This window comes from Chamaea fasciata, unplaced genomic scaffold (genome assembly GCF_029207755.1).
Source record: "Chamaea fasciata isolate MVZ Bird 193981 ecotype frontalis unplaced genomic scaffold, bChaFas1.0.hap1 SCAF_20, whole genome shotgun sequence".
NCBI lineage: Eukaryota > Metazoa > Chordata > Aves > Passeriformes > Sylviidae > Chamaea > Chamaea fasciata.
In genome coordinates, this window is record NW_027094105.1 from 520418 (window position 1) to 532419 (window position 12002).

Here is a 12002-nt window from a genome sequence, read left to right on the forward strand (position 1 = left end):
CACAGGTCTGGCACGATGCAGTCACCACGGAGCAGAGCTGGTCCCATCCCGTGCCAGCAGGATGCAGCTGATCCCTTCTGTCCGCAGCACAAACCTCCCCTGTCTGAGAAGTCAGCTCCTGGCTCTTACATAATTCACAAGCTGGTATTAGCTACCTGATCTCTGGCCCTCAGCTGCCCATGCAGCATGCGGGTCTTCTGGGCCACACGAAGCCTCTGCACAAACCACCAGTCTGAGACCAGCAGATCTCCAGTACATGTTTAAGGATGCAGTGCTGTGTTTCAAGGCAGCACCTTCATTCTCACCCCCATCTTTCACTGGAAATTCAGTCTCAACAAGCACGCTGCTGCTTTTCACATACAGGACTGCCTGCTAAGACACTAATTTTATAAATTAAACAGCACTGGCATATCTGCAGATGCACTATGGACAAAGGCATCAAATGCTCTCTCTAGTAAAGCAGAGCACTTCAAAACCTCAGTCCCAAAGCACAGCCAATCGCCGTAATATTAAACAAAGAAAAAAACCACCCCAAAACCCAAAGTGTAACTTCTCCCTCACATTCTATTTCAGACCAAGATCCAACAAAAGCTCTATTCCTCCAACACGTGTGCCTTTACAGAAATTATCCAGTGCCACGTTTACAAATCAGTCTTTTTCCCACCTGCCAATCTCTCAGCCTTCTGCAATCTGCCTCCCTTGCCTTCCTGGATCCACACAGACGAGCTGGTACTCGCAGCCTTCTCTGGAACCAGCACTATTTTCAGCAGGTATGACATAACTGTTGTCCCTGTCTCACAATGGTTACTTTGGGACATATTTCACATACTTGCAGTGCCCTCCTGAAACACTGTACTAGAAATCATTTTTACTGAGCTCCAAGGGAAAAATGCAGCCCTAAGCCTCAACACTGAGAGGAAAAAATTCTGAAAGCATTCCTCGAGAAAAGAGCAAAAGTATCACTTGCAGAAAAGACAGTCAGGATGAAATGATGTACCAAGGGCACACAGAGGTATTCACTATCCACCTTTTATTAAAGCCCTTTTTAATAGACTCTTATCATACAACCACTATAGCTTAACTACAAACACCATTATCCTGCGCTGCAGGGAAGGTCACCCACGCACTCAGGGGAGTTACCCTCTTGATGCTCGAACTGACACAAACGGATGTACGAGGCACTCTCTCCTGTGCCACAGCCGGCAGGCAGCGCTCAGGGACGCTGCTGCACCGCAGGTCCCGAATCCTGCACCGAAAGAGAAAAGTTTCCCATCCCTCACTCCTCCCACGAGCTCCAACGTTTAATTCCAAACTCGGCTTTGCGCGAATAAGGATAAAAGCACCGACCTGCACAAAGAAAGCACACGCACTCCCAGCCTCTACGCGGTCCCCGGGCACCCCACGGGGCGCCAGACAAGGCCGCCCACCTCCCCCCGGGCTGGCCGAACCGTCCCGGCCCAGCGCTCCGACTCACTGTTATACTGGACTCCCTTGGCGAACCTCCTCTGCAGCGCTTGGTTCATGGACTGCAGCCCCGCAGGGATGTTTTTGTCGCGGACCGCAGTCTGGTCCGAGCCCACCAGCTTCTTCAGGGCCGAGAACATCTTCGCGGTCCCACACCTGCACCCCAGGGAACGCGCCAAGCGCGGGCTCAGGGGCCGGGCGGCCGCGGCGGAGGCACGGGGCGGCTCAGGGCTGCGGCGGGGCCGGCCCGGCCATGCGGGGCGGAGGTGTGCGGGCCCGGCCCGGCAGGAGGAAGCTGCGCCGGGGGAGGAGAGACACTATCGGGGCATGTCCCGGCACGGGGCGGTGGAGCCGCTGCCTGGGGAACGGCGCGGGTCGCTGGGGTCGAGCCGCTCAGCCCCGCCGGGGGCCGGTGCCGGGGGCCGGGCGTGGGGAGCGGGGGCGGTGCGCGGTTCCCGCCGCCGCCATCTTAGTTCTTCCGCCTCACCGCGGGAGGCCAGGGCACGCGCGGCGCGGGTACGGGGGCCGGCGGGGGACAGAAGGGTGCGGAGCGCGGTTGCCGCGGGGACTCCCGAGATCCCCCGCGGGGCCCCCTCGAAGGTCCAGTGTAGCCCAACTCGCCCGAGACCCCCGCAGCGTGACACCCATAACCCCGGCCATGCCCCCATGGGACCGCCACAGCCCCCCAAGACTCTCTCGATCCCACTTGACATCTTCACACCCCCCACCCATGACCCCCATAACCCCTCACAAGGCCACCGCACCATCCCTGGCACTACCCTCAAAACACCTCTAATCCTTTCCTGGGACCCCTAACCGCCGGGACTTGCCTTAACCCGTGTCTTCCGCTCCTGTGCTAGTCCCATTTTCTGGTGACCCTCATAGCCCTGTAACTCTTCTGTGACGGCTCAGGGTCCTCTCTGACACCCCGTAATCTCATGCTGCAAACCCCATATAACCCCGTGATTGTCCCCCTTCCCCGTGGCCCCCATCTCGGCCACACATGGGCCTTCCTGGTCGTACCATGACCCCGAGCCAAATGCAATCATTCACCTTTAGGGAGGAGCAGACACTATCCTCCCTTGCCGTCCCCTTCCCGGCAGCCCAGGCCCATGCCCTAGGAAATGGGGGCTGGAGCGCATGCAGCGGGACGCCTGAGCCTCTCCGTGCCCCTCCAGCCACCCGGCCCTGTGTGGGAGAGGGCAGCGGCCTGACGAAGGGTCGGAGACTCAGTGGGGATAACCCAATAACCCCGAGGAGGTGGGGACACCCACCAGGGAGGCCAGAGAGGACCCCACAGCATCCCCTGCCCCTCCTGCGCCCCTCACCCCACTCCCCACCAGCCTGAGGATTGACACTAGGCTCTTTGGTCACATGAGAGACATTTACTGCTGGGGGTATCTCCTGTGCTGCCACAGCTGCCAGCACGATGCTGCAGGAACCTGGTGCTGGGTACCCGCCTCTCATCCTCTGCCTGCATCAGTTGGAAAGATGCAGGAGCTCCTCGTCCTCTGCAAGTGAAGAGACACAGCAGGTGATGGACAGACCCCCAGACCCCTCATCACCCTGCAGTCACAGACGATGGATGCTGCTTCCCACTTTGTCCCTACCAGCAGTGATGGATGAGGGCAGCATCCTAGACCACCTGTGCATATCCATGTTGTCCTGCACTTTGTGCCACGGTGGCATTAATGTACTTTATGTTGCTGGCAGGGATTATTAAAGATGGGTTCTGCCCTAAGACAGGCTCCATCTCCCATCCTGGGGTCAGGCCAAATCCCCAGCTCCTGCTGTCCTTGGAGCAGACTAGCCCAGGGCTGGATGTGGTAGAAGACGCCTCAGTCACCCCTCTCTGCAGGAAGGTTTTCTCTGCCACACTCCTGACAACCTGGTCATCATTTCCCTGGAGGGCTGAGCGGTACCTGTTGTGAAGTATGAAAACCCCTGCACTGGCTGGAGCTGGTGGGCCTGGCAAGGTGTCACACCCCCAACAGGGACCCTGAGTAGGTCCTTAGTTGGTGTCAGGGTTCCCACACCCCCAAATCTTTCAGCCCAGGGGCTGTCGCCTCCACTGCTCCCCACTGCACCCCAACCTGCCTGGGGACATTCCCTCTCTCATCAAGACCTCACTGAGGTTCAGTCATGGCCTCAGCATGTCTGCAGCCTGCCCAGTCCCACTGTGCCATACTGTCTGTGGGTTAATGGCCGTATTCCCTACTCAGGACAGATCCCTCCTAAGACACAGCACAAAACCATCCCACACCCACCATGGACCCATGACAAACCCACCCCAGCCCAAGGACACACCCATCCTGAATTCTGCCAGAATGACGCAGGCAGAACACAAAACCAATCCAGAGCCAGACGGATGCTGGACCCATGACAAGCCCACCCCTAGCCCACGATGGACCCATCCTGGACCCATCCAGAGTCAGGACAGACCCATCCAGAACCAGGACAGACCCATCCAGAACCAGGACAGCCCTGTCCCCACCCCAGGCAGACCCAGTGCAGGACAGGAGGTGGTGCAGGCTGCTGCCCTGGGGTGGGGGGCCAAGGGAAATACCTGCCAGCTGAGGAGCCCCGCAGTACTCCTTGCACTCCTTCTCCGAGTAGAATTGGTTCCCGTTGCCCTTGCAGCCCCCATAGCTGAAGGTGATGCACTTGCCCTGGGCTGCATCGAAGGCCCAGCGCGTCACCAGTGCCTGGCAGGGACCCGGGACAATGGGCAGCCTGCAGGCAGCTGCAGGGACAGGAGCTGCGTGAGGTGGGGGGTCCAGGGATCCCCACACCTCCCACGTGGATGCCAGCCGTGGCATTTAAGGCAATGCTCAGATCCTTTGTGATGCCTCAGCGAAGGCAGCTCCAGTGCCCTGGCCCAGCCAGGATTCTCACCCTCGGTCCGGCATGCCTGCAGACACTCCTTTTCTGAGTAGAAGTTGTTGCCATTGCCCAGACAGCCTCCGTACAGGAAAGTTTCACAGGCCATGGAGGAGGAGTTGTAGAAGAAGCGGGAGAGCATCCCGCTGCAGGGCCCGGGATCCCGGCTCAGCCGGCACGAGTCTGTGGAGCAGCACTCTGTGGGTCTCAGGCAAATGGGAGTGCCGGCCAGGGGGGTCCCAATGCAGCCCCGTCCCCTGGGACCTACCTTCCTTATTGCCAATGTAAGTGGGCAGGGGTCCTGCGGCTGAGCCCTCCTCCAGGGGCAGGACTGATCTCCGTGCCCTCTGCACCAGAAAGGAAACACACAGCTGCCATCAGTCCCTCCTGTGGGACGTGCTACCCACCCCATTGCCCTCAGGGTAGGCTGTGTCAGGAGCACCTCAGGCTCCAACCCTCCTCTGTGCTCCCAGCATGTCTCCAGTCACTGATCTTGGGTCTGCAGGGTGTGATCCCTCCACACCTCATGATCTTCTCAGCCCCGTGCTCTTCCAGTGTGGGGTCCACAATCCCAGGTTGTGGATGAAGACACTCAAAGTGCCAGAGTCATGTCCTGTGCTGGACATATGCCTCAATGGTGTGTTACCTGCTCTTGAGTCAACTGCGTTATTTCTCCTATGAAAGTTCCATTCCCCCTGGAAAATCTTTCAACACTCAACCCTGAGAGACTGGGAGGTGCTAAGTGATGGAAGTTGAAGGACCAGTGGGTGCTAAGCTTCCCCATCCCTAGAGAAGGGGCTTACAGCCTGGCTGGGACACACACAAACAGGCAAGGAGCAAGGAAACACCAGCAACCTTCACACTGTCAAAAAATCAGAGTAGGAAAAGGCTTCCACTTGGAAATAAGTTCTTGTGCCCAAGTGGCCACCAGGACCCTCCCCCTGCAGCCTGCACCTGCCTTTCCCCCATCCTTGCAGGCAAAGCCCATCAGCAGAGGTGGAAGAGCAACTCCCAGGACGGTCAGTGGAGCCACTGCCCAAACAACATGTCCTGTCCATGGAGCCTTCTCCCTGGACACCTGATCTTCAGTGAGTTTGTCTTGGAAGGGATGTCTCTGGCCTTGATCCACTTCAGAAGGTCCCAGCTGGCCCACTCACCTGGGGAGCATTTTCAGTCTCCTGAGGAACACATTCACCTGGCCCAGAAGTAGGAGAGAAGATGAGCAGTGTGAGAGGAGAGGTGTCCTGACAAACTCACCTCAGTGGGTCCAGCACTGTGCACATGCAGGACCCTGGGCAAGGGGACACCCTCCCAGTTCCACCCAGTGTGGTGGAACTGCTTTCCACCTCCCACTCACAGAAGCACTATCTTAAAATGCCCATGCCTCTCTCCATCGCCCTGAAATCCCCATGCCCCCCTGGGTCCCCCCAAAATCCTACCCCCCCCCCCCCCGCCACACACACACGCTCTCTCCATCATGCTAGCCCCTTCTGAACTGCAGACTGAGCAAGGAACCTTCCAGGTGCTGGCAGCACCGAGCCTGGGGACCAGACATAAGTGTCCCATGCCCTCATCCCAGCACAGTGGTGTAGTTGCATTGACCTGGCAGCCCAGCACGGACCCCTCTGACTGGAAGCTGATTTCTCTGGTGGAATCCTGACTGATACATGGCCTTATTTCCTTTTCATCCAAATACTACCAAAGCATTTGTCTCTCCTCCCTCCCTTCTGACCATCCCCCATCTCCCCAGCTCGGCAGACCCAGAAGGAGCAGCTGGAGTGCTCTGGGAAGCCTGAGGGGCATATGCCCCATGGGAGGTTACCTCTGTTGGCCAGGATGAATATGGAGTCTTCAGGGATGCCCATCTCCAGAGCGAACTGATGGAAAGACTCAATGAGATCCTCCCGCAGCTCTGGACTCCTCCCTGGGAAAGAGAATGGGCTGTGAGCAGGGTTGGTGTGGGAGTGCAGCCCCCAAGCACTCACTGAACTCAGGTGGCTGCAGGCAGGTTCAACACCAGCCTCCTGGTCCTTCCCAACATAGAATCAGGGAAGCAAAGATTGAGCCCAGCCATTGACCCAGCACTGCTATGTCCACCCTAAAATATGTCCCTAAGCCCCATATCTACATGTTTTTTGAACCCTACCAGGCACAGTGATGTCACTGCTTCCCTGGGAAGCCTGTTGTTCTTGACGAGCCTTGACCAAGGGCTTGGACAAAATGGGTTTAATGTTTCTTAATCATGGAAGACAGCATCTCCTGCCACTTCAGGGCTGGGTTTCCTCTAAGCTGATACCACCATCTTCATCCCGAACCCCTCGCTGGTTTGGCTGTTCAGTGCCTGGTGTGACTCTCATGGAGCCATGAGACTCCACGTCTGCCATGCCAAAGATGAGGTGGTCTAAGCCACCGTTTCCAAAGCCCATGGTCAGGTCCCTTAAGGCCAAGGGAGCTGAGAGACCCTTGGGTGGTGTTTGTGAGCTGTGCTGGTCCACCCTAGAGCCTGCTTGCCCTCAAGTGCCATGGCCAGTCATACCATACAGCTTCAAGGTGGTGCTTGGACCAAAACTGCTTTTCTTCTCCATCAGAATGACAGCATATTCTTCATAGTTGGTACGGAGCACATAGGACTGGATAGACATATTCCATTCTGGGTGAGACAGAGACACAGGGATGTAATTCTTGCTCCTCACAGTGAGATGGAGCAGTGTAGGACAGCCCCAAGCCTGGGGACTGAAATCAAGCATCTAATTAAAATATCATGATTTTTGGGAAGCAGACTCAGATACAACCATGACTCCATTTAGGCTCACCAGTCTCTTAGCTGAGGGGACTGGAAACCAAGAGCTGCGAATGACTGAGATACCACTAATGCTCCTGAAGTGTGGCTGGTCCCTGCCCCAGCCTGGGACCCTGTGGGCAGGAGTGACCTGCTGCACCATTTCATCATGGTGTGGCTATGCAGAGACAGTGCTCAAACAGCCCTTTCCCTGCAGCTTTACTCTATCTATACTTTGGCTGGAAATGACCCAAACTGTGGAGTGGCCTCTGAGCCCTGCTTTTCTGAACCCCTTCCACCTCTGCCAGCTGTCCCCAGAGCTGGTCCCCATCTCCCAGCCATGCCTCAGCCCAACTCACTGGGGTTGTAGTAGGTGTATTTGCCAGGGGTGCTGGTCTTCTGGTACTCCCCTGAGACTTGTGTGCAGTCACCTTGCCTGGAGAGAGGAGGAAACAATCAGCTACTTGGAGAATTTTTTTCCCCTGGTTATGGCACAAAAATCATGTCTGAGGCACCAAGGCCATGGTGCAGGATCCCTGAAATCGTGCTGCCCAAGGCATCAGGTATTTGAGCCCAATCCAACCCCTCCTCAGGGCTTGGATGCCAGACAGAGCAAATAACCCCTGTGTCTGTCCCAGCCCCTGAGAGAGGGGGCACCCCTGCGTGGGGTGGCTTTGGAGGAGGCTCAAGCTCCTCTAGCAGCGTTCCCAGCAGTGCCCCATACCGCAGCCTGGTGCTGGTAGTGCTGATCTGGTCGGCGCTGAGGCCAGGGCGCAGCACCAGAGTGCCCATGCTGAACTTCTCCTTGTAGTTCTTCATCCATTTGCAGGTTGTGCCGATGGCGATGTCAAACCACTTCCCGTACATCTGCAGGGAGAAGAGAGAGATGTCTGCACCATGAGCCCTCCTCACCAAGGTGAGACATCACCTGGTTTTGTGCAGAGTTGAAATACTCCTGACCCAGGGAGAAACTGGGAGGTGATGGTGCAGGGTGCAGAGGCCAGAGGTGCTGCAGGATTTGGGAAGTTTATCGGCACTGAGCAGAATTTTTCTTGGTTCACTGACTATGAGGCAGGGCTGGAGGCATCAGGCTGGCATCCCCCCATGGATACCAGCGAGACCCAGACCTGGGCACACATGCAGGGCTGTATGGAGCCTGGCAGGGGACAGGATGTGTTATGGGGGATCTCCCAGGCAGCCTGCATCCCACAGAAACCCTGCATGCTGAACCACAGGCATTCCACGGGACTCACCTACCCTGGCGCTTGGATTGCAGCTGCCCTGCCTCGGGTTTGCCAGGATGAGGCCACCTCAGAGGCGGGCATCTCCTGAGTAGCACCCAGAGAGTGCCACACTGCCAATGCTTGTCCTGCACAGCCTGGCATGGGCATGGGCATTATTGCCCTTTTATCCTGGAGGAAAATGGAAGAAATCTTACCCCCCCCCCTTTTGCCCCCAGAATTAAGGGACCACAAGCTGCCATTACCCGTTCAACCTCAAAATTCTCCTGCACTTGGATATCTTCATCCTGATCTCTGATGGAGGTTCCACGAGCCACAGTGAAGAGGAGAAGGGAAAGCAGACCCCAGATAATCATGGCTGGTGTCTTCGGAGTGCTGCTGAGCCTCAGCACTCCAGTGGGATCCTGGACTCTGCACTGCCCCCACTGAGCAGCACTGTGACCTTCAGACCAGGGCCAGCGGGGCCAGCCAGCCTGCGGGGGGGCTGCCGGGGGAGGTGGGGTGTGTGGCCCGGGAAGCACCACTGCCCTTGGCAGTGGTGATGATGTGCAAGGAGCTGTGTGGGGTGCAGGAGTGGAGACAAGCACCCTCCCAGCCACACCAGGCTGAGCTCCTCACCCTTGCCTGCTCCTATACCAAGAGGCCTGGAGCTGTCTTTCTCCTTTACTCTATGTTGGGATTCATATTCCTGCTCTGTCATCCTATAAAGAGCCCCAGCCCTGATGGACCAGCTTGACCCTGTGGTGAGGAGAGCACTGAGATCCCTCAGGGCTTACCCCAGGCTATCTAATCAGTGTCCATAGGGAACAGAGTCTGAGTTTTCTGCTCCCCTTTTGGACCCCTTCCAGGCAGTCCCAAGCTGATGGCCAACATCCAGGATCTGGCTGGGTGTGACCCATCCTACAGTCGAGGGTCCCTGGGCCGGCAGGAGCGGGAAATGCTGGGCCATCCTCAATCCTTCCCAGCAGTGTTTGCCTTCGTGGGATGATTAACAGAAATCAAACAGCCCGAGAGAAACTGCAAACAGAGCAAAGGGCAGGAGCCCCTCTGCAGGTGGCCACGGCCCAATATTTGTGGAGAAGGGCCAGAGCTGGCGGCACACTGGCAAAAGTCAGCCGGACTTTCACCCTCCATTCCCTGCGCCCACTGACGGACCCTTGGAAAAGGACCAGCAGGTGCTGCTGCCTGGGCACGGGGCTGCGAGATAGCGGTAGAACTGGCAGATACAGCCTGGACATGTCCACAAACAGATCTTCCTGCCACATCCCTGTGTGTCGGGAGCGCGGGACAGACGCGGACTTGCGGCACAGAGGTCTTCGGGAGCCCCCCTCCTCCTCGCCCCGCCTACTCTCTCTGGAGGAGCATCCCCGGCGCAGCAAAACCTTGGGCTCCAGCCCCAAGCCCGGAGTCCCTTCCCAGGGTCCCCACGCTGGGTCCCCGCTGCCCGAGTCCCTCCATCACTAGGTGGCAGCCGGCGGTAAGGAATGACAGCCCTGCTCCGGCCCCGCTGCAGTCATGGGAGGGCGGAGGGGCTCCCCTGGTCCCCCTTCCTTCGGTCCGGACAGCGATGAGCACCGGGGAAACCTGTACTAAGAGGAGGCTTGTAAAAGACAGCGAGGGTGACTTTTTACACGGGCAGATAGTGATAGGACAAGGGGCAACTACTTTAAACTAAAAGAGGAGATATTTATATTAGATATTAGAACGAAATTGTTCCCTGTGAGGGTGAGGAAGCCGTGGCACAGGTTGCCCAGAGGGCCTGTGGCTGCCCCATTCCTGGAAGTAGCCAAGGCCAAGTTGGACAGGGCTTGGAGCACCCTGGGATAGTGGAAGATGTCCCTGCCCATGTCAGGGTGCACAGAGATGTCCCTGGTAGAGACAGGATGGGACTGGCTCCATCTTTGGCCCAGGGACCCTTGTTCCCCTCCCAGTGTGTGCCTCGGCACTCACCACACATCAGACCTAGAGGGCAACTGCCAAGCTGCCGGTGCGGCACTGCTGGGCTGCTGATGGGTGGCAACAGCCTGTGATGGCCTGTTTGTCAAGACTGGTGTTCAGCCACATCTGGGCACATGGGACGCCAAGAGGGGTGGATGGTAGAGTGAGAGAACAGCTGCTTCCCCACAGCTGTTCTCTGGGACATCCGCTGGGTATGGCTCTGCCGGTGCAGAGGTAGAATCTCCACCTGACTGGGGTGGCACTTGGAGAAGTATCTCAAAGCGGAGATGGCACAGCCCTATGTCCATCTGGGAGCTGTGTCAGCACCCTCGGGTTGGGTGTTGGTGTGCCACTGGGTGTCCCATGTGTGCTCTGAGCTGCCTGGTCTCTGTGTTTCCAGCCAGAAGCATCAACCAGCCTTCTCTGTGCCCGGAGATGTGGGGACACATCTGCTCACACGTCTGTCTGCACAGCTCTTTTCTGCCTGGCCCCTCCACCTCAAAACCCCGGGAACCCTTCCCATGCACGCCCAGGAGGCGATGCCGCCCTGTCCCCGTCCCGGCGTTCGGCCCGTGTCCGAGCCGCCGCTCGGCTGCCCGGCCGTGCAGATGCTCCTCCGCCGCGCCGGGTCGCACCCTCCACCCTCACGTGCGTCTGCTTTTTGTGTCCTTCTCGCTGCGGGTCGGGCTCTACCCCGTCCCTCCCGCCCCTTTGCCGCCCGCGCCCCCCGGCGCAGCCCCCACCGGAGCCAGCCACACACACAAGTGAACTTTTCTGCGTTTTCCAGCAATTAAAAAGAATAAAGCAACAGTTGTCTCCAGGCAGGGCATGGATCCTGGTGACCCTGATTTTCTGTGTGGCTGGGCAGGGTGAATGGGGCTATTGAGACCCCGATGACTGGCATCTCCACTCCAGGATTGTCTCCCCTTCCAAGTCCCCCTCCCCGCACTCTCCTCCTCCCTACCCTCCTCCTCGCTTTTAATTTCCTTCCTGCAGAGAGCTGCTCATCCCCTTACCATTGGCCAAAGGCCTGAAAGGGAATGGAGGAGACAAGGGAAGGATTAAAGACGCTCTGCTTAGGAGCAGGCAGCCTGAATACAAGATGCACCGGCTGGGAAAGAATGGAGGCTTAGTGGGGCACCAGATCAGACCCGCCTCCGCCGCATTCAACCCGACCTGCATTCCTGCATTGCTAAGCAGGGACTTTTCTCGCCGGCCTGCCCCTCGGAGGGACGCCCCGGACCCCTGTCCCACCCGCTGCCGCAGGTAGACCTGCCCAGGATGATCCCACCACACCCCTCGAGGTGCAGTCACGATGGAAGATAGCAGTGCTGTGATGCTTGCAGGTCCCCTGGGTCAGCCCGTCTCGCTTAGGACACAATGTCCCCAGCCATTCCCACAAGGATGAGGAGACAGCTGGGACAGCCCTTGGAGCAGTCTAGGAGCAATGTGGGGCAATTCGTGCCTCTGGGATGTTCCCAGCCCTCACCTCAGCAGAGCTATGGGCCAGGCAGGGCTGGAGGCTTTGGAGCTCAAAGGAAGGCTGGAGCCTGCAGCAGGTCTGTAAGATCTGGAGAAGGGCTGGGGTACTTCCAAGCCACAGCCTTGGCAGCAGAGATGGCGGTGCCCCTGCGCTTGTTAACTGTGTTGTTTCTTAGAAGATCCCCTAAAACCCTGCCCTTCTCAGCACCTCCCAGGGC

The 12002-nt window shown here is 57.9% G+C and overlaps 2 protein-coding genes across 2 annotated transcripts in view; both read right to left on the reverse strand.

The window, feature by feature from the left end:
- The window catches only part of RABL6 (RAB, member RAS oncogene family like 6), a 52481-nt gene extending 50555 nt beyond the window's left edge, over positions 1-1926 (reverse strand). The window contains exon 1 of the mRNA XM_066201609.1: positions 1475-1926. Coding sequence (XP_066057706.1) covers positions 1475-1604 — 130 coding nt within the window. The 5' untranslated portion in view covers positions 1605-1926. The remainder of the gene's footprint in view (positions 1-1474) is intronic.
- Positions 1927-2829: 903 nt separating this feature from the next.
- AMBP (alpha-1-microglobulin/bikunin precursor) lies at positions 2830-8773 on the reverse strand. Its single transcript, XM_066201428.1, has 10 exons — positions 8610-8773; positions 7848-7990; positions 7483-7559; positions 6881-6994; positions 6167-6268; positions 5502-5539; positions 4613-4691; positions 4360-4527; positions 4031-4207; positions 2830-2975 (listed from the first exon to the last, which is right to left on the reverse strand). The coding sequence occupies exons 1-10, from the start codon at positions 8718-8720 to the stop codon at positions 2944-2946; spliced, it is 1041 nt and encodes a 346-aa protein (XP_066057525.1). The 5' UTR covers positions 8721-8773; the 3' UTR covers positions 2830-2943.
- Positions 8774-12002: the final 3229 nt, after the last annotated feature.